Source organism: Cucurbita pepo, chromosome 15, assembly GCF_057944985.1.
Source record: "Cucurbita pepo subsp. pepo isolate OVF chromosome 15, ASM5794498v1, whole genome shotgun sequence".
NCBI lineage: Eukaryota > Viridiplantae > Streptophyta > Magnoliopsida > Cucurbitales > Cucurbitaceae > Cucurbita > Cucurbita pepo.
This window is the reverse complement of record NC_141812.1, coordinates 9,407,178-9,426,161: the sequence shown is the minus strand read 5'-3', so window position 1 is coordinate 9,426,161 and position 18,984 is coordinate 9,407,178. Positions and strand designations below refer to the sequence as shown.

The 18,984-nt window shown below is 37.7% G+C and overlaps 3 protein-coding genes and 5 non-coding genes across 9 annotated transcripts; 1 reads left to right on the top strand and 7 right to left on the bottom strand.

Moving 5' to 3' along the window:
* Window positions 1-85: 85 nt before the first annotated feature.
* TRNAR-UCU (transfer RNA arginine (anticodon UCU)) lies at window positions 86-158 on the bottom strand. The gene has a single exon. It is a non-coding gene; the product is annotated as a tRNA-Arg (tRNA).
* Window positions 159-260: 102 nt separating this feature from the next.
* TRNAR-UCU (transfer RNA arginine (anticodon UCU)) lies at window positions 261-333 on the bottom strand. Its single transcript has one exon. It is a non-coding gene; the product is annotated as a tRNA-Arg (tRNA).
* Window positions 334-610: 277 nt separating this feature from the next.
* TRNAR-UCU (transfer RNA arginine (anticodon UCU)) lies at window positions 611-683 on the bottom strand. The gene has a single exon. It is a non-coding gene; the product is annotated as a tRNA-Arg (tRNA).
* A 102-nt stretch (window positions 684-785) lies between these two features.
* Window positions 786-858, bottom strand: TRNAR-UCU (transfer RNA arginine (anticodon UCU)). Its single transcript has one exon. It is a non-coding gene; the product is annotated as a tRNA-Arg (tRNA).
* Window positions 859-960: 102 nt separating this feature from the next.
* On the bottom strand, window positions 961-1,033 carry TRNAR-UCU (transfer RNA arginine (anticodon UCU)). The gene has a single exon. It is a non-coding gene; the product is annotated as a tRNA-Arg (tRNA).
* Window positions 1,034-2,964: 1,931 nt separating this feature from the next.
* LOC111811279 (ABSCISIC ACID-INSENSITIVE 5-like protein 6) lies at window positions 2,965-7,653 on the bottom strand. Of its 2 annotated transcripts, none has more exons than XM_023698049.2 (5): window positions 7,448-7,653; window positions 4,868-5,986; window positions 3,478-3,549; window positions 3,356-3,385; window positions 2,965-3,287 (listed from the first exon to the last, which is right to left on the bottom strand). In XM_023698049.2, the coding sequence occupies exons 2-5, from the start codon at window positions 5,888-5,890 to the stop codon at window positions 3,213-3,215; spliced, it is 1,200 nt and encodes a 399-aa protein (XP_023553817.2). In that variant the 5' UTR covers window positions 5,891-5,986; window positions 7,448-7,653; the 3' UTR covers window positions 2,965-3,212. The 2 variants fall into 2 exon arrangements, with proteins under 2 accessions (XP_023553817.2, XP_023553818.2); XM_023698050.2 differs by lacking the exon at window positions 7,448-7,653 and adding an exon at window positions 7,307-7,433.
* Window positions 7,654-11,094: 3,441 nt separating this feature from the next.
* Window positions 11,095-11,816, bottom strand: LOC111811314 (small ribosomal subunit protein uS9-like). Its single transcript, XM_023698095.2, has one exon. The coding sequence runs from the start codon at window positions 11,718-11,720 to the stop codon at window positions 11,286-11,288; it is 435 nt and encodes a 144-aa protein (XP_023553863.1). The 5' UTR covers window positions 11,721-11,816; the 3' UTR covers window positions 11,095-11,285.
* A 2,101-nt stretch (window positions 11,817-13,917) lies between these two features.
* LOC111811276 (wax ester synthase/diacylglycerol acyltransferase 11) lies at window positions 13,918-18,973 on the top strand. The gene is made up of 6 exons (XM_023698045.2): window positions 13,918-14,899; window positions 17,743-17,815; window positions 18,010-18,077; window positions 18,166-18,378; window positions 18,476-18,613; window positions 18,696-18,973. The coding sequence occupies exons 1-6, from the start codon at window positions 14,153-14,155 to the stop codon at window positions 18,849-18,851; spliced, it is 1,395 nt and encodes a 464-aa protein (XP_023553813.2). The 5' UTR covers window positions 13,918-14,152; the 3' UTR covers window positions 18,852-18,973.
* The last annotated feature ends 11 nt before the right edge of the window (window positions 18,974-18,984 follow it).

The window sequence follows — 18,984 nt, the reverse complement described above, 5'->3', positions numbered from 1 at the left end:
AAACATCTCGAACCCACAAAACAAGAATTCTCACTGCATCAAAAAATTTATACAAACATGAATAACCATGCAACAAAATCATTATCACACCCGGTGGGACTCGAACCCACAATCGCCTGATTAGAAGTCAGACGCCTTATCCATTAGGCCACAGGTGCTCCTCCCATGGGACTCGAAACATCTCGAACCCACAAAACAAGAATTCTCACTGCATCAAAAAATTTATACAAACATGAATAACCATGCAACAAAATCATTATCACACCCGATGGGACTCGAACCCACAATCGCCTGATTAGAAGTCAGACGCCTTATCCATTAAGCCACGGGTGCTCTTTCCATGGGACCCAAAACATCTCGAACCCACAAAACAAGCATTCTCACTGCATCAAAAAATTTATACAAACATAAATAATCGTGCAACAAAAGCATTATCACACCAAGTGGGACTCGAACCCACAATCGCCTGATTAGAAGTCAGACGTCTTATCCATTAGGCCACAAGTGCCCTTCCCATGGGACTTGAAACATCTCGAACCCACAAAACAAGAATTCTCACTACATCAAAAAATTTATACAAACATAAATAACCATGCAACAAAATCATTATCACACCCGGTGGGATTCGAACCCACAATCCCTTGATTAGAAGTCAAATGCCTTATCCATTAGGCCACGGGTGCTCTTCCCATGGGACTCGAAACATCTCGAATGCACAAAACAAGAATTCTACCTGCATCAAAAAATTTATACAAATATAAATAACCGTGCAACAAAAACATTATCACACTCGATGGGACTCGAACCCACAATCGCCTGATTAGAAGTTAGATGCCTTATCCATTAGGCCACGAGTGCTCTTCCCATGGGACTCGAAACATCTCGAACCCACAAAACAAGCATTCTCACTGCATCAAAAAATTTATAAAAAACATAATAACCGTGCAACAAAATCATTATCACACCCGGTGGGATTCGAACCCACAATCGCCTGATTAGAAGTCAGACGCCTTATCCATTAGGCCACGAGTGCTCTTCCCATAGGACTTGAAACATCTCGAATCCACAAAACAAGAATTCTCACTGCAACAAATCATTATCACTCCCGGTGGGACTCAAATCCATAATTGCCTGATTAAAAGTCAAACATCATATCCATTAAACCACAAGCACTCTTTTGATGGGACTCGTAACATGGTAGTAAAATCAAATCCGGTGAAACATTATATATGGATGGTATGAACTATCTATTTGAAGTCAAACGTCTTATCCATTAGACCACGAACGCTCTTTCTCAAAACATGGAAGCATTCCCATAAAAGAGTAAAATGGAGAATTTAGTGAACCCGAGACCCACAGTTCGATAATTTTTCTAGTGTCGATGATTTGATCATCTCATATCCGAGCTATGGAATAATAAGAACTTGCTTCCCTCTCATACGCCTCAATAACGTTCACCTTGAACCTTTTCTCCTCTTCTTTGTCCCATTGCTAACGGTTAGAATCCTACATAGGCTAATTAAGAGAACGCTGATGGTATATAAATAAGGGACACTATTTCTATTAGTACGAGACTTTTTGAAAAACTAAAATCGAAGCTATTAGAACATATACTGATAGTAAACAATATTATATTATTACGAGTGTTCGTTGTTCCTAACACTTAATGAGGTCGAGAGAAAAGTTTAAAAACTAATATCGGTGGGAACAACAAACCTCAACAATGGTATATGATAGTGTCTACTTCCAGTATAAGCTCTCGTGGTTTTGCTTTTGGTTTCTCTAAAATGACTCATTCTAATGAAGATAGTGTCTATAACAGCGATCTTCTTCTTAATTATCCAACATGAGACTTCATCGATCTTCAACAATTGTAACAGCCCAAACCCACCGTTAACATATATTGTCCGCTTTGGCCCATTACGTATTGACGTCAATCTCACGATTTTAAAACGCATCTATTAGGGAGAGGTTTTCACACCCTTATAAAGAATGTTTCATTCTCCTCTCCTAGCAATGTAGGATCTCACAATCCATCTTTCTTGGGTTTTAAAATGCGTCTCTTAGGGGAGGTTTCAACATTCTTATAAAGAATGTTTCATTCCCTCTACAACCAACGTAGGATCAGTCCACCCTACTTGGGGGTCCAACGTTCTCGCTGGCACACCGTCTGGTGTCTGGCCTTGATATCATTTGTAACAACCCAAACCCACTACTAACATATATTGTTTGCTTTGCTCCGTTCCGTATCGTCGTCAGCTTCACGATTTTAAAACGTGCCTATTAGGGAGAGATTCTCACACCCTATAAAAAAAATGTTTTGTTCCTCTCCCCAACCAACATGAGATCTCACAATCCACCCTCCACGGGGGTCCAGCGTCTTCGCTGGCATATTGCCCGGTGTCTGGCTCTGATACCATTTATAACAGTCCAAGTCCACCGCTAATAAGTATTATCCACTTTGGCCCATTATATATCGTCATCAGCCTCAGTTTTAAAACACGTCTATTACGGGGAGATTTCTACACCCTTATAAAGAAGGCTTCGTTCCCCTCTCCAACCAACGTAGGATCTCACAATCCACCCTTCTTGAGGGTCCAGCGTCCTCGCTGGCACACCGCCTAATGTCTAGCTCTAATACCATTTATAACAAACCAAGCCCATCGCTAACAGATATTATCCACTTTGGCCCATTACGTACCGCCATTAGCATCACACTTTTAAAACACGTCTATTAGGGAGAGGTTTTCACATCCTAACAAAGAATGCTTCACTCCCCTCTCCAACCAACGTAGAATCTCACAACGATCCTCCCCTTACATGAATTCCTCGCTTCTTCTCGTTGTTCTTTACGATTCGACTCAGTAAACCAACAGCCATTACATTGCAAACTTAACATATAACCAAGAAATTGATGAAACTATAGTATAATCAAAAGACATGCTCAAATTTTCATGAAGGAAATGGTGAGGCAAACTATCAAAAACAGCTTTACAGAGGTCCAAAGTTCAAGCAAACAACCATTGGAACACAAAAGGTTCATATATACAGCATATAGCTCAACTCTGCTATCTGTCAGCTATCTACATACCGGTGCTGAACTTTGATATCTACAGCTACCAACCTATCTCTAAGTTTGATATCAGATTAGAAACACACAATCTAAGCCTTTTATACATTATATCTAAATTTGAGTGCTCATCATGGTACCTCTACCAAGGGCCTGTCAGTGTTCTTCTTAAGCAGAGCCTTTTGGCACCAAAATGACATTTCATCTTCTCCAAAACCTGTCAAAAGTAAAGGATTGTTGTTAAAATGAAAGCTTGTGTGTTTAAAGAAGCTGATATCAATGTACCTGATCTTTCTGGGTTTCCATTATCTCTCTCTGCAGATGATAAGATGCATAAAAAATGGAGGTCAAGATGATTGTTTCAGCCAATTATATCAAATGAAATCATTTTTTGATGTGTAATGTACCTGTTTCTTCTGCAATTCTTGGTTCATTTCTTTGAGTTTTGCAACTTCTGCTTCAAGTTCTAAGGTGTATGCCTGCAAATATCAAACTGTTCTTATGGAAGAATCTCAAATTTGAATGTGATTAGCTGAGGGTTGGATTCTTCAGGTCTATTCTGATCAATATTTTAAAGATACTTTGGCTACTTTGAACGGTTCCAGTTGCATGCCCGTTGCATACCAAAATCCTTGTATTGTATCACTTTACTTCTTTCAGTGAGATCCCACATCAGTTGGAGAGGAGAACGAATTATTCTTTATAAGAGTGTGGAAACATTTCCCTAACAGACGCATTTTAAAAACCTTGAAGGAAAACTTAGATAGGACAACATTTGCTAGCGGTGGACTTGGGTTGTTACAAATGGTATCAGAGCTAAACACCGAGCAGTGTGCCAGCAAGGACGTTGATTCCCCAAGGGGAGTGGATTGTGAGATCCCACGTCGGTTGGAGAGAAGAATGAAACATTCCTTATAAGAGGTGGACTTGGGTTGTTACAAATGGTATCAGAGCTAGACACCGAGCGGTGTGTCAGCAAGGACGTTGGGTCCCCAAGGGGAGTGGATTGTGAGATCCCTTATAAGAGTGTGGAAACCTCTCCCTAACAAATGCACTTTAAAATCCTTGAGGGTAAGCTCGAAAGGGAAAGCCCAAAGAGGACAATATCTACTAGTGGTAGGCTTGGCCTGTTACACTTTCCTTTACTATTTTCATGATGTATAGTTTTCTTATTGTATTTTCTAAGCGTATGACGTTTCGACAGAATCATGTCTACGCCTAGTAGACCAGAAATGCCGGAGAATGTGACTAGTCGTCAATTCTTCCTACCCAAAGCTATATGCTACCTAAGCCCGTGGCGTAGCCTTTTCGCTTATAGCCTATAATATTACTTTCTTTCTTTCTCTCGATCTTCCTTTCAAACTCTCTTTCTAAAATCTTTCCTTGTCCCTGCCCTATTTTCTAAAACCTTCTTCTTAAAGCATGCTAGAGGCTGGGGTATATGGGCCGACACGATTTCGAGTTGGCTGACTCACTCAGTGGTGAGAGTGAGTGCCGCACAATCACTTAGAAACGTCCCATAAGAGCACGATTGTGACAATTAAAATGGACTGAAACTGCAAGTTTTACAGGCATGATACAAGGAATCCATCCATAATATTTTGGCTAGAAGTTGTAGGAAGCTAAATGGAGGTTAACTCAAGAACTTCATTTGGCTAGAAGTTTTTTTTTGAATGGTTCACTACTTCAAAACAAGTCCTAAGAAACTGTACAGCAGATGAACATTACTATGAAAAACCAACACAAACTCGAAAGTGCAATTCATGGTTAAAAAGTGATAACCATTAGCATAGCTACCTGTTTACGAGCCCGTGATCTTGCAGCCGACTCTCGGTTCTTTATCATTCGTCGTTGCCTCCTCTCGACTACTTTCTCCAACGCTCCACCGCTTCTCCTTCCCCGACCAAACGAATATGGAACCGGTGAAAATGAAGATGTAGATATGCTGTTTTTTGTAATCATGTCAGATGATATTGTGCTTGTAGGAGATCTTGAAGCAACAGTTACACCTCCCGTGCTTAAACCGATCGCACCGACACCGCTGCCCTGAAGTAAAGGATCGTATAAAGAAGGTTTGGGAGACGCAACCAAATTAGTAGCAGCTCCAGTAGTACGCTGTGGATGATTGTTCACTAAATTCATTGAAGAAGCAAAGGTCACAGTAGCTGGTTTGGGAAAAAGTGGCTGCTGCTGCTGCTGCTGAGGAGACCTTACAGCTCCTGCCCTTAACATCCCATGAGCCAAACCAGCATTGTTTTTGTTCTCAGCTATCTGATTTTCCATGAACATCCCAAGAGCCAAGCTAGCATTGTTGTCATCTCTTGACAATCCACCAAAAAATCCGCAGCTAAACGGCCGCTCCTCGACACGTCGAGGCTCCTCTCTAACCACTCCAGCTCTAGCTAAGAACTCCTCCAATGTCACCTCCCCTAACGTCGGTTGTCGTCGAGGCATTGCCTCGACTCCACTTCCCTCTTTGCTCAAGTCTTTCCAAACTTCATCAACCGTTTTTTGACTAATGGTCCGTGGTAATGTTAATGAACCTTGTCTCTGCAAGTTCCCACCATTGGTGCTTCCAGCTCCGCCCACAGCAGCAGCTGTAGATGTCATTGCTTGAGACTCTTCTGCTGTCCATATGTTTTTTAGAAGTTCATCCATATTCATTGAACCAACATCCTTTCCAAGTCCATTCCATGTGTTCTGAAATTCATCAAAGGTTAAAGTGTATATGGAAGGCTGTCTGGTTAATGTGAAATTTCCTTGTGTCTTAGCCATGGTGCCTTCTCCTGGTGGCATATCCTCAAAGCTCCTGAAATTCATTTGCAAGCTCGACTCGTGTCGACACGACAACCGCTTTGAACAGCCAGCCGTCTATCTCTTCTTCCTAAGCCTTGGCCTGTCTTAGTTTTCTTATCACTGAATGAAGGAAAACTTATCAGTGGAATGAAAGATAAAGGTTTTTCATGGCCTATGAATTCTGTATTGAATAGCTTATAAACATTACCGTTCAATTACTATGATTTCCATACTCCTAACACTAACACAAAAAACTTCTCACCCTATTCGATTCAGATTTAGCACAGTAAGATCCCACATCGGTTGGGAGCAGAACGAAGAATTCTTCACAAGGATGTGGAAACTTCTCCCTAGCAAACACGTTTTAAAAACTTTGAGGGGAAGCCCGAAAGGGAAAGCCCAAAGAGGCAATATCTACTAGTGGTGGGGTTGGGCTGTTACAAATGGTATCAAAGCCAAACATCGAGTAATGTGCCAGCGAGGAGACTAAGCCCGAAATGGGGTGGACACGAGGCGGTGTGTCAGCATGAATGTTGGGCCTTGAAGTGGGATGGATTTGGGAGTCCCACATCGATTGGAGAAGTGAATGACCCAGTGAAGACGCCGGGCCACAAAGGGGGTGGATTGTGAGATCCTATATCGGTTGAGGAGGAAAACGAAGCATTCTTTATAAGGGTGTGGAAACTTCTCCATAGCAGATGCACTTTAAAAACCTTGAGGGAAAGCCCAAAAGGGAAAGTCCAAAGAGGACAATATCTGCTAGTAGTGGGTTTGAACGGTTACAAATGGTATCAGAGCCAGACATCGAGTGATGTGCCAGCGAGGAGACTGAACCCCAAATAAGGGTAGACACGAGGCGGTGTGTCAGCAAGAATGTTGGGCCTCGAAGTGGGATGGATTGAGGAGTCCCACATCGATTGGAGAAGCGAACGACCCAACGAAGACGCCGGGCCACAAAGGGGGGTGGATTGTGAGATCCTATATCGATTGAGGAGGAGAACGAAGCATTCTTTCTAAGAGTGTGGAACCCTCCCCCTAGCATACGCGTTTTAAAAACCCTGAGGGAAAGCCTAAATAGGACAATATCACCGCTAGACATCACCACAACGAGCCCACATCACAAGCAGATAATTGGTGAAGCAAGAACTGATACTCAAAACTAGCACCATCATAAACTAAAACTTTGATTACACCAGTTCATCATAATGATGAGACGAAATCTAAAACATTTGGACCACTCATTCCAAGCTCTTGATACCCAAAACAGACAGCAAATAACAATTTTCAAGAGTACTCTCTAAACTGACCCTTTTACTTAATCTACAAACCCAATCTTCAAACAAGATCAAATCAAAACCACAAAACAAGAAAACCCATCAGACAAAATCATTAAACACAGTATTATGACATATAAATTTAGATAAAGAGCTAAAACTACACCTCGTTTTAACATCTGCAATCCCAAACCAACATTCTAACATCGATAAACCACAAAAACACAGAACAGAAGGGAAAAAAACAACCATTTTTTAGAACAGAAACGAAAAGGAAAACTGGGAGTGAAATGAAATGGCAGCTCACCTTAAAAAAAACAAAAAAATTCCTGTTTTTTTCCTTTTTCTAAGGAAAAATTGTTGGGCACTTTTGGAAAAATTGGCAGTGACCTGAACTGAGAGACCCCTTCTTTCTTTGGGCCGGTGGAGACGACAGGTGTCTGTCGCAGAGATCTGAGCTTTGTATAAAGGATTTGAGAGATTAATTTTCTGGGATTTTTAAATAAAAATTCGGACTTTTTTTATGGGTTTTTTGGATTAGAAATATAATATTGATTAAAAGCAAAGGCATCCATTTAGATTCAACAACGTGGACCAATGGATGAAGGTCTGAAAGGTGAAATTGACCGGCGAGCCAATGAAGAACAGCAAAGTGGAGAAATATGGACCGTTGGATTCAGCTTTCCGACAAAAAGGATGCGATTGTAAATTTGCGGTTTTTTTGGTTGTTAACGGTCTGAGGTTTTTCTACTACTAAAGAACATCATGTGCTGCTCTCAGCCAATAGGAATTTGCCAAATTGCCTATCAGAAAAGACAAAACTTTTTTGACTTTTTTCTTTTATCATGTTTTTTTTTTTATAATAGAATAATGCTTTTGTAAAAATAAATAGATATTTACCCAAACTTTATTAATGTTTATCAATAATATTTTGATATTTGGACTTTTATTGTCATTCTCGATCACCCTGACTAAACAATATTAATGAGTCTTTTTCGATTTTAAATAGATTTTTAGGTAAATAACTGTGATCTTAAATTTTAAACTAATATCAGTTTGAATTTAAAATTTAGAGACGGATCTTATTAGTAAACTCGGAAGGGTATAATAATTAATTAATTAAACCCACAAAAAATTTAATTGAAAAATCATATTTTTAATTAAATTTAGGATTTAACAAAGTGGATGGAATTGGAATGTAATTTGTGGAGGAGAATCCAACATAGGGCATAGGTATTATAAATTGATGGGAGACAATCCAGTGCTCCCCATTTTTAATTTAAACCCTTTTACTTGACGTATCAAATTCGAACACGTCACTTTCATGTGGCTCACACGTGGCGACCTCTTATTGATGTTGGGTTATGGTGGGCCCGCACTTTGTGGGCTTATTCAAATCTTATATTTATGGTAACAAGTTCACCGTTGACTCATCCTCTTTTCTCGGTGCCGACTTGTTTTATATTTTATTTTTAAAATATCTTTTAATTTTATATAGTATTTCAAAAATATCTTCATTAACTCTTCAAACTTATTTGAAGTTAAAGAAAATATATTCTTAAAAAGTATCATTAACAAAATATATATATATATCTAGATTATCACCCTTTTAATATTACTTTTAAAATATATTAGTACTTTTTTAGTTTTTTAATTTTTTTTATAAATTAAGTGGGTTCTTTAAGAATATAAATAAAAATTTTCAAAACAAATTAATTTTTTTTCTAAATTATTGAAAATATCAAAAGTTTGGTTATTTCAATAATGTTCTTAAATTAAAAATTGAAAACTTTATATTTATGCTTCTATTCCTTGCTACCCTTCATGTCGGCCTAATTCCCGAAGTTCTTATAGAGAGGGACGTTTTCACATCTTCTTAACCCGAAATGACAAATGGCCCGGGAGAGAAAAGGTTACTTTTTTTAGGGTACCCCCAAGAACGGATCCAGTGGATACAGGGTAGGACCTGTAACTCAGAGGATTAGAGCACGTGGCAAAGAACAACAGTGTCGAGGGTTCAAATCCCTCCTCTCCCACAACCGACCAAAGTCTTCATTTTCACTTTAACCTTCTTTCAATGGCATTCGAGGGGTCAATATTTTCGAGATCAATAATTTTGGTTCCTCGTGGCAATAAAAGAAAAAAGCCAACAAAAATTCATTTTCACTTACAATCAATCCACGAGCCTTCACTTACCAAAGTCTAATTCTTTTACGTCCACAATTTATGGCAGCTATTCAATAATTACCCATGTGTTTTTATCTAAGATAGTATAAAACAAGTGTAAGTAAGGTTAGGAATCACGACTCTCCACAATGGTATGATATTGTCCATTTTGAGCATAAGCTCTCATGGCTTTGCTTTGGGCTTCCCCAAAAGGTCTCATACCAATGGAAATAGTATTCCCCACTTATAAACTCATGATCTTCCACTAAATTAACCAAACTCATGATCTTCCACTAAATTAACCAATGTGGGACACTCACTCCCAATAAACCTCAACAATCCTCCCTCGAACAAAGTACACTAGAAGCCTCCCCTGAGGCTTATGGAGCTCTCGAATAGCCTCCCCTTCATCGAGGCTCGACTCCTTTCTCTGGAGCCCTCGAACAAAGTACACCCTTTGTTCGACACTTTAGTCACTTTTTGACTACACCTTCGAGGCTCACAATTCTTTGTTCGATATTTGAGGATGCATAGACAGATCAAACAGAATTAGAGGCCTACAATTAGAAGTTAACCTTAGTGGACAAGGAGAATGCACCACGTTCGATTGTAAACTTCTTTCCTTCATGCTAAAATGTTACTGACAGACTAAAATCGATCTCAAGCCTATTGGAACTTAATAGGGGCATTTCTTCAATACTTCTAAAGTAGTATGTAGAACTTTCAAACTAATGCCTATGCTAAGTAATGCATCACTGATTATGCAACAAAAACAATCATGTGGCAGAATGTGAAATGACAAAGGTTTATATCTTACTCCATAACTAGAAAACAGGTTATCATTTAAATCAAAACACAACCAGTGACTACATCATGATAAGGAGTGGCGCCTAAATGTTTTAGTAACAGTCTAAGCTTATTGCTAGCAAATATGGTCCGCTTTGGCCCGTTACATATCACTATCAACCTCACCGTTCTACTAGGGAGAGGTTTCCACACCCTTAAAGAATGCTTCGTTCCTCTCCAACCGATGTGGGATTACACAATCCACCCCCTTAAGAGCCCAACGCCCTCACTGACACACCTCTCAAAACCTGACTCTAAGATCATTTGTAACAGCATAAGCCCACCGCTAGTAGATATTGCCCGTCATCAGCCTCACAATTTTAAAATAAGTCTATTAGGAAGAGATTTTCACACTCTCATAAAGCATGTCTGGTTCCCCTCTCCTACCAAACAGGGATCTCACGGTCTAAGCATGTCTACTTTCGTAAAATAACAAGCCGACTATTTTCACCTAAACTCAATACTACTTTAAACTCTTATTTTGTAAACCTGTGCAAAGATCTATTCAATGTAAGCAACTGCACAAGAATTGGTAATAGATCATTGATTACAGTGTTCCTTGAGGATATAAGGACTAAATGACACTTCACAAATGGGACAGAGAGATAACCAAATTCACATACGAAAGGATCAATATTGAAAAAACACCATCAATCGGGCATAAGGGCATTATCTTAATGAAAAGATATCAAAGGCAAACTTTCAAAAATCATAGCACGAGCAATAAAATGGAACAGAGATGCGCCATAAAATAACATAATTGGATGGTGTTCGTCAACCAAAACTAACAGCTAAGTCAAAGAACCAGACCACCTAACACACGAGGATTGGCAAAAATGAGAAAATGAGAAAATGAGAACGAAGAATCATGGGGTATGGCAGAGCTTAGAAAGAACAGAAAGGACATTCATTCATACTGCCCTTCTAAATCCAGGCTTCCAATTAACTAACAGCATTCCAATGCCGAATAATATAATAGCAAAAGAGTCTAAACCATTGAAACAAAATCTAATTAATGAGAGAACAGATAAAAGGGTTAAACACAAAAAAGGATTGTAAATTCAAAAGCATAAAAAAAAGAACCGAAACAAAAAACCAGCATCACGAAGTCTATTCCAAAATGCATATATAATTCAACGGTAAGATTTCTGGAACCTCGCACGAGCTCCACGACCACCAAACTTCTTGGGCTCGCAGCGTCGGGGATCAGCGACGAGCAAAGTCCTGTCATACCTGACCAAGATGTCCTTGATTTCCTTCTTGCTCTGCTCATCCACATACTTCTGGTAGAACGCGACCAAGGCCTTCGCAATGCTCTGACGGATGGCGTAAATCTGAGACGTGTGACCTCCACCCTTCACTCTGATACGCATGTCGACTCCAGAGAACCTGTGTCGTCCAAGGAGGAGGATAGGCTCATAAGCCTTAAAACGGAGGATCTCCGGCTCCACGAGTTCAATTGGGCATCCATTGATCTTAATCAAACCCCTACCACGCTTGCAGTATGTCACTGCCACCGCCGTCTTCTTCCGGCCGAAACACTGAACCGACTCAATCGGAGCAGCCATGTTTTCCGAGTTCAGATGGTTTACCTGGTTCGCCTCCTGCTACAAACCCTAGAGCTCTGAGAGAGAGGAAGTTCTAAGAGTGGGCAATGAAAGTCGAAGCAGAATATTTATATGAGAGATAGATTTAGGGTTTTTGAGATGCGACGTTATCGGGCCAAAAAACGCACCGATTTACCTTTTATATATAATGGGCTTGGTTTTGAAATTGGGCCTAAACTTATATGTTGGGCTGAAATTTTGAATACCCGGCCCAATACGTCACCTCCGGCCCATTTTACACTGAACAACCCTTTGGTAAATTTCGAAATACGTTGTGGGCCGGGCAGTCCAATAAGAATTTTTCTTTTGGTGATAATTGGTAATTATTATGGAGCATGTAAAATAATAGTTTTCATTTAAACAATTTTGTATTAATTTATTCTAATTAATTAATTGTATTATCTTGGTAAATCAAAATTAAATAGTAAATTAAACTTCAAATACAACTCCAAATAAAATTAAAAATAAAGGCTAAATTAATAAATAAAAAATATTTTGCTTGCTGGCTGCTTTTAAAAAATACTTTTAAATTTAAAAAAAAAATTTGAAAAGTACTTTTAAATTTTTTTAAAAAAACTGAAAATACCCTACTTTTAGTTTTGGATTGAAACTCCGATATTTTGTCTACAAAAATACCTTTGAACTTTAAAAGAAATCTTTCAAAAATATTAAAAAAAAAACTCCTTTTATTTATTTAAAAAATACTCATAAAGTTTTATGAGTAACATTAAAAAAATTTGGAGATAATCTATGAAATATGGCAAACAATTTTTGTAGACAAAAAGTATGAACACATTATTTAAAATTTCATGAATATTTTTTAAATATAGTATTAATGGAAAGGGTAATTTTGATTTTTTTTTTTTAAATTGAAGGATATTAATAAAAAAAAAATTAAGCGAGAGTAAGTATTTTTTAAATAAAATACTAACTAATTTTAGATTTTTTTATATTTTTTTAAGCTTAGAAATATGTTTTAAATAAAATATCCATAAATCCCTATCCATTTAATTTATTGCACCCACAGACCAGGAAGTAGCTTAACTGAACATTAAATTAAATGCAATAATTTATTTTTCGAATTTATCTCCAACAGTATAAGTTGTTGTTAGGTGAAAATTGAGGGCAAATTTATGATGCTAGGAAAAAAAATATCAGCCGTTAGATTTTTTTTTCCTATTATTATTTTATTTTCTTTATCTCTCACTAAAAAATTAAAAAAAAATAAAAACTCAATAAACACTCAAAATTTTCAAAATTTCGAAACTAAATCACAAACACGTATTTAATCCACGAATACCTGTTCCTTAACATTAAAAAATCATCGTTGAAATTTACAATGAGGAATGGAGCAAAGATTTCTCCCCGAGAGAGAGGAATGAGTGGCAGTAAAGATGTTAGATGTCAGAACCTAACTCCGGAGAGTAGGTTCTGACCCTTACGTTACGACAAGAGAAGCGGCAATGCTGAAGTGGTGCTCATCTGACCACGCGAGGGCCTAGACGAGTGCCATGATGTGACAGAGGAGAACGGTGCGTCATCTAACACACCACACGAAATGGGCATTGAAGACAAGATGAGATGCGACGTTGTATTGAGAGACCTTGGCCCGAGCAGAGGCAAGGTCGAGCCGAATGACTTGGCCTAGTGTACAGGCAAGGCGGATGTGTCGCAAACGATTGAACATGCACATGCAGGCGGCGTGTGTGGTTAAACAAGCTTGGATTCCGCACAAGCGATGTTCGATTAGCGAAGACAAAGCTCGCCTAAGGTCCGATGAAGCCACAAAGCCGGGGCGAAAAATATATATGGGGCTTAATTTCCCTTAAGGCTGGTCGTGAGTGTGTCAAGATCATGACGCCACGTGGTAAAAAATGTAGGACCGTGACACTAGGCCCCGAAAGCGGTGGACTGTAAGATCTCACATCGGTTAGAGAAGATAAGGAAATTTTTTTTTTTATATCAGACACAGATACACATAAAACGTAGAAACATCTAATCAATTAATGTCGATATAAATATGATACTCATAATTATAACTTAATGATCATAGGCGTAACGTTATTTTATATTATGTGACAATGAACACATTTATAAAATAAAGGAAAGTTTGGTTAAAAGGTATAATTAAATATAACTAAAAATAATATGAGGTGAGGACAGCCTTTCCTCTCCCCAGCATGCGTCTTCGCCTTTCCTTTCTTATGCCTGTCTGCATCACTCTTCTTCTGTTCTGCTCTGACGCCGACATCTCGCAGCGCTAAGAATCGTCCACTTCCACGAATCATTTCTCTGTCTCCACGAATTGTCATTTTCCACGAAGATGAACTGCCTTCTTCATCTTCGATTCGAGTAGAGCCTCTCCGATTCTTTGTGGTTTTGCATCGTATAGGATGGATTCGTCCAAGTTCGAGACGGATGAGCCACTAACGCCGGCCGGACGACTCTTTCTCCGTCCTGAAATTAACCAGATTATTCACTGCGTTATCGGAGTGCGGGACTTGATTGATGTCGATTCGGTTAAATCTCAAATCGCTGGTTCCGTAATGGTTCAGCATCCTAGGTTTTCGAGTCTTCTTGTTCGTGACCAGAATGGAGTTGAGTACTGGCGGAGGACTTCTATTGAAGTCGACCGTCACGTCATTGTTGTTGCTGAACCTGTATTGGACGATGGAGCCAGCGATGAGAAGGCAGTGAATGAGTATTTGGCTGATTTAGCGATTAATTCGTCGATGGATGCCGATAAGCCTCTTTGGGAGATTCATTTGCTTTTGGCGCATAAGTGCGCGATCTTCCGAATCCACCACGCGCTTGGCGACGGGATCTCGTTGATGTCGATGTTCTTGACGTGTTGCCGACGGGCAGACGATCCGAATGCTCTGCCAACGATCGTTTTGGATTCGAGGCCAGCGAGGAAAACCAGGCGGTGGAGTTGGGCGGAGGAAATACCGAAAATGTTGTTAGCGGTGTGGTTTAACTTCCTATTTGTGGCGGAGTTTATACTGAGGGCTCTGTGGGTTTCTGACCGGAAATCGCCGATCTCCGGCGGGGATGGGGTGGAGCTCTGGCCGAGGAAAATGGCGACGGCGAAATTCGCGGTGGAGGATATGAAAGCGGTGAAGAAAGCGGTTGCTAACGTGGTAAGTTGGACTTCTCAAAACTAATTGAACTGTGGCTTTTAGCGACTTTCCTCTAAATTAGTTTTGTGGTTCGTTATGTTTAGAAGTTTCAAATCTGGTGGTAATTCACACTGATTTTTCATTTGATACAAATTCAAATGTCCACGTGTACAGAAATATCCATAAAATATGAATATTTTTTTAAATATATATAAATATAAAATACTTATTTAAAGTTTTTAAAATAACAAATAAACTTTTTTTGTCATTTCAAATAATTTAGTGAATTTATAAAATACTTATTCTTCTAATTTGGTAATTTGGTAATTTGATTTAGTTGTGTGCTATGTATGTCTGAGTATATATATTTATATCTATATATACATATATCTTAATAGTTCAATATATATTTATATCTATATATATACATGGATCTTCATAGTTTATTGTATATATCTATGTCTGTATGTATATATATATTGTTGAGGATTGTTGGGAGGGAATTACACGTTGGCTTAATTTAGGGAATGATCATAACTTTATAAATAAGTAACACATCTTCATTGATAAGAGACTTGCTTTTGGAAAGCCCAAAGCAAAACTATAAGAAATTATGCTCAAAGTAGATAATATCATACTATTGTGAAGAGTCGTGATTCCTAACATGGTATTAGTCGTGATATATACATATATCTTCATAGTTCAATGTATATATCTATGTCGGTTTATGTATATATATATATATATATATTTTTTTTTTTTTTTTTTTTTTTTTGTTGAGGATGGTTGGGAAGGAGTCCTACATTGGCTAATTTAGGGAATGAACACACATCTCCATTGGTAAGAGGCCTTTTGGAGAAGTCCAAAGCAAAGCCATGAGAGCTTATGCTCAAAGTGGACAACATCATATTATTGTGGAGAGTCGTGATTCCTAACATATATATACATATATCTTCATAGTTCAATGTATATATCTATGTATGTATATATATAGATATTTTGTTGAGGATTGTTGAGAGGGAGTTCTACATTGGCTAATTTGGAGAATGAACACACATCTCCAGGCCTTTTGAGGAAGTCGAAAGCAAAATCATGAGAGCTTATGCTCAAAGTGGACAATGTCATACTATTGTGGAGAGTCGTGATTCCTAACATATATATACATATATCTTCATAGTTCAATGTATATATCTATGTCTGTTTATATATATATATATATATATATATATATATATATATATATATATATTTTGTTGAGGATTGTTGAGAGAGAGTTCTACATTGGCTAATTTAGGGAATGAACACACATCTCCAGGCCTTTTGAGGAAGTCGAAAGCAAAATCATGAGAGCTTATGCTCAAAGTGGACAATGTCATACTATTGTGAAGAGTCGTGATTCCTAACATATATATACATATATCTTCATAGTTCAATGTATATATCTATGTTTGTTTATATATATATATATATAGATATATAGATATTTTGTTGATGATTGTTGGGAGGGAGTCTACATTGGCTAATTTAGGAATAAACACACATCTTCATTGGTAAGAGGCCTTTTGGGGAAATACAAAGCAAAGTCATGAGAGCTTAGGCTCAAAGTGGACCATGTCATACTATTGTGGAAAGTCGTGATTCCTAACATATATATACATATATCTTCATAGTTCAATGTATATATCTATGTATGTTTATATATATATAGATATTTTATTGAGGATGGTTGGGAGGGAGTCCTACATCTCCATTGGCAAGAGGCCTTTTGGGGAAGTCCAAAGCAAAGTCATGAGAACTTAATCGTGATTCCTAACCTAGTTTGAATATTTATGAGGTTAGGAATATTTATTTTCATAGTTGAATTTTTGCAAATTGTGGTAGAACACAACTTTTTTAGTTCAACTGAGTGCTTTTATAGGTTTTGATTCTTGTAGTTTTGGGAAATGGGCCTACCCTACCTAATTGAAACTTTGTTGTTCTAATTTGGTTTTGATTTAATTGTGTGGTGAATATATATATATATGTCTATGTTTGTCTGACTATATGTATACATGTTGAACTAAAAAGCATAAATTTTTTTAGTTCAACTGAATGCTTTTGTAGGTTTTGATTCTTGCCTTTTCTGGAAACCAGTCTATCTAATTGAAACTTTGTTGTTCTCATTTGGATTTGATTTAATTGTGTGCTGAATATATATCTATGTTTGTCTATATATAACCAAAATTGGCAAGAAGCATTTTTTTAAAATGATGTTCAATTATTGGATGAAAGTGATCGCCAGCTAAGCCTTTCACTTAATACGATTCAAGTTCAGAAAATGAACCCTAAACCCGAACGGATTCTATTCAGGGGTTTAGAAAATTAACTCAGCTAACCCAACTCAACCCCTATAATTCAGTTTGAGTTGGTTTGGGTTGTCGGGGTTCAATGTACACCTTTATTTAACATTTTTTCTCTTATTTTTATTTAAAAAAGGAAAAAAAAAAACAGAGAAGATGTTCAAGTTATCAAAAAGCTAGACAACATATGCGTGTTCATAAAAGGTGTTAGATGAACACGACTCTCCACGGTGGTATGACATTGTCCACTTTGAGCATAAGCTTTCATGTCTTTGCTTTGGACTTCCCCAAGAGGCCTCGTACCAATGGAGATCGACTCTTTGATTATAAATTCATGACCATTCCCTAAATTAGCTGATGTGAGACTTTGATCCAACAAAAGAACACTTTTTTTGTTCAAATATAAAATTTCTTTAACTATCACTCATTTTGGTTTTTTTATAACTATGCTCATTTATATTTATATTCAAGTAAACAAGTTGATAAAAGGAAATTGCGTATGACGAGTTGAAGTTGTGGTTGCAGACAATGAACGATGTTCTTTTCAGCGTGATCGGAACAGGCTTATCGAGGTACTTGGAGCATAGGCAACCCAAGGGTAAGTTTCTCTTTGTCCTTCAAACTCCACAATTTTGCTCAAACTATTTAAACTCAACTATAATCATCGGTCTCCTATATGTTTAGTTAATTTTGTAACTTTTAAATTTGCCTCTGTTAAAATCTGAGTTTATAAAATATGGTTGCAATGATTAATTATCATCAAACAAGTTTGGGCAACTTTTACCTTTGTAGGTTTGAAAGAAGGGCTTCAGTTAACTGGAGTAGCTATGGTTAACCTTCGAGAACAACGGGGATTACAGGTTATGTAAAATATTTGTTAAAACTTCTTTCTAGGAAGATTTTCTATTCTTTCATAATTGTTAACTCGTTCTAATGTATATGATGTAGGAATTGACTCAAATGATGAAAGGAAATAGGGGATTTGGATGGGGTAATAAGTTAGGGATTCTTCTCCTTCCGGTGAACTACGAGAAGAAAACACTTGATCCTCTTCAATGTGTCATGAGAACAAAGAAGATGCTTGATCGAAAAAAACGTAGTTTTGAAGCTCATTTTTCATATGGAGTTGGCAAGCTCATAATGTCATGTTTGGGACCAAAAGTATGATCGTACGGATTAACTCGAAGAAACTTAGATTTCGTTACTATTATTTTGAATTATTTTGAGATGTTTAATTAAATGTATACAAATTTTGCAGGTAGCTTGCATCCTTAATTATAGGATTGTTTGCAATACAAGTTTCACCATCTCCAATGTGATTGGCCCAAGAGAAGAGATTACCATTGGAGGCAATCCCATTACATACATTAGAAGCACTTCAACAAGCTTGCCCCATGTACTAGCCCTTTATTTGGCTTGTTTTAATGGAAAAAAAAGTGTTTTCGAAGGGCTTAAAAACTCATTTTTTCTTGATGCAGACGATAACGATGCATATGGTGAGCTATGCTGGAAGAGCTGAAATGCAAATTCTAGTGGCTAAAGATATCATTCCCGATCCTGAATTTCTTGCTGAATGCCTTGAGAATGCCTTGCTCGAAATGAAAACAGCAGCGACAACGTTTGATACGAAATAGTATATGATAGTTGACTATTGACTATATTTAATTTTGTATTAATCGTTTCCTAAATGTCGGTGATTAATTATTTGATTTTGAAATCATGAGACTAATTTAATAAAATTACACATCTTAGGCACCCGAAGAATTT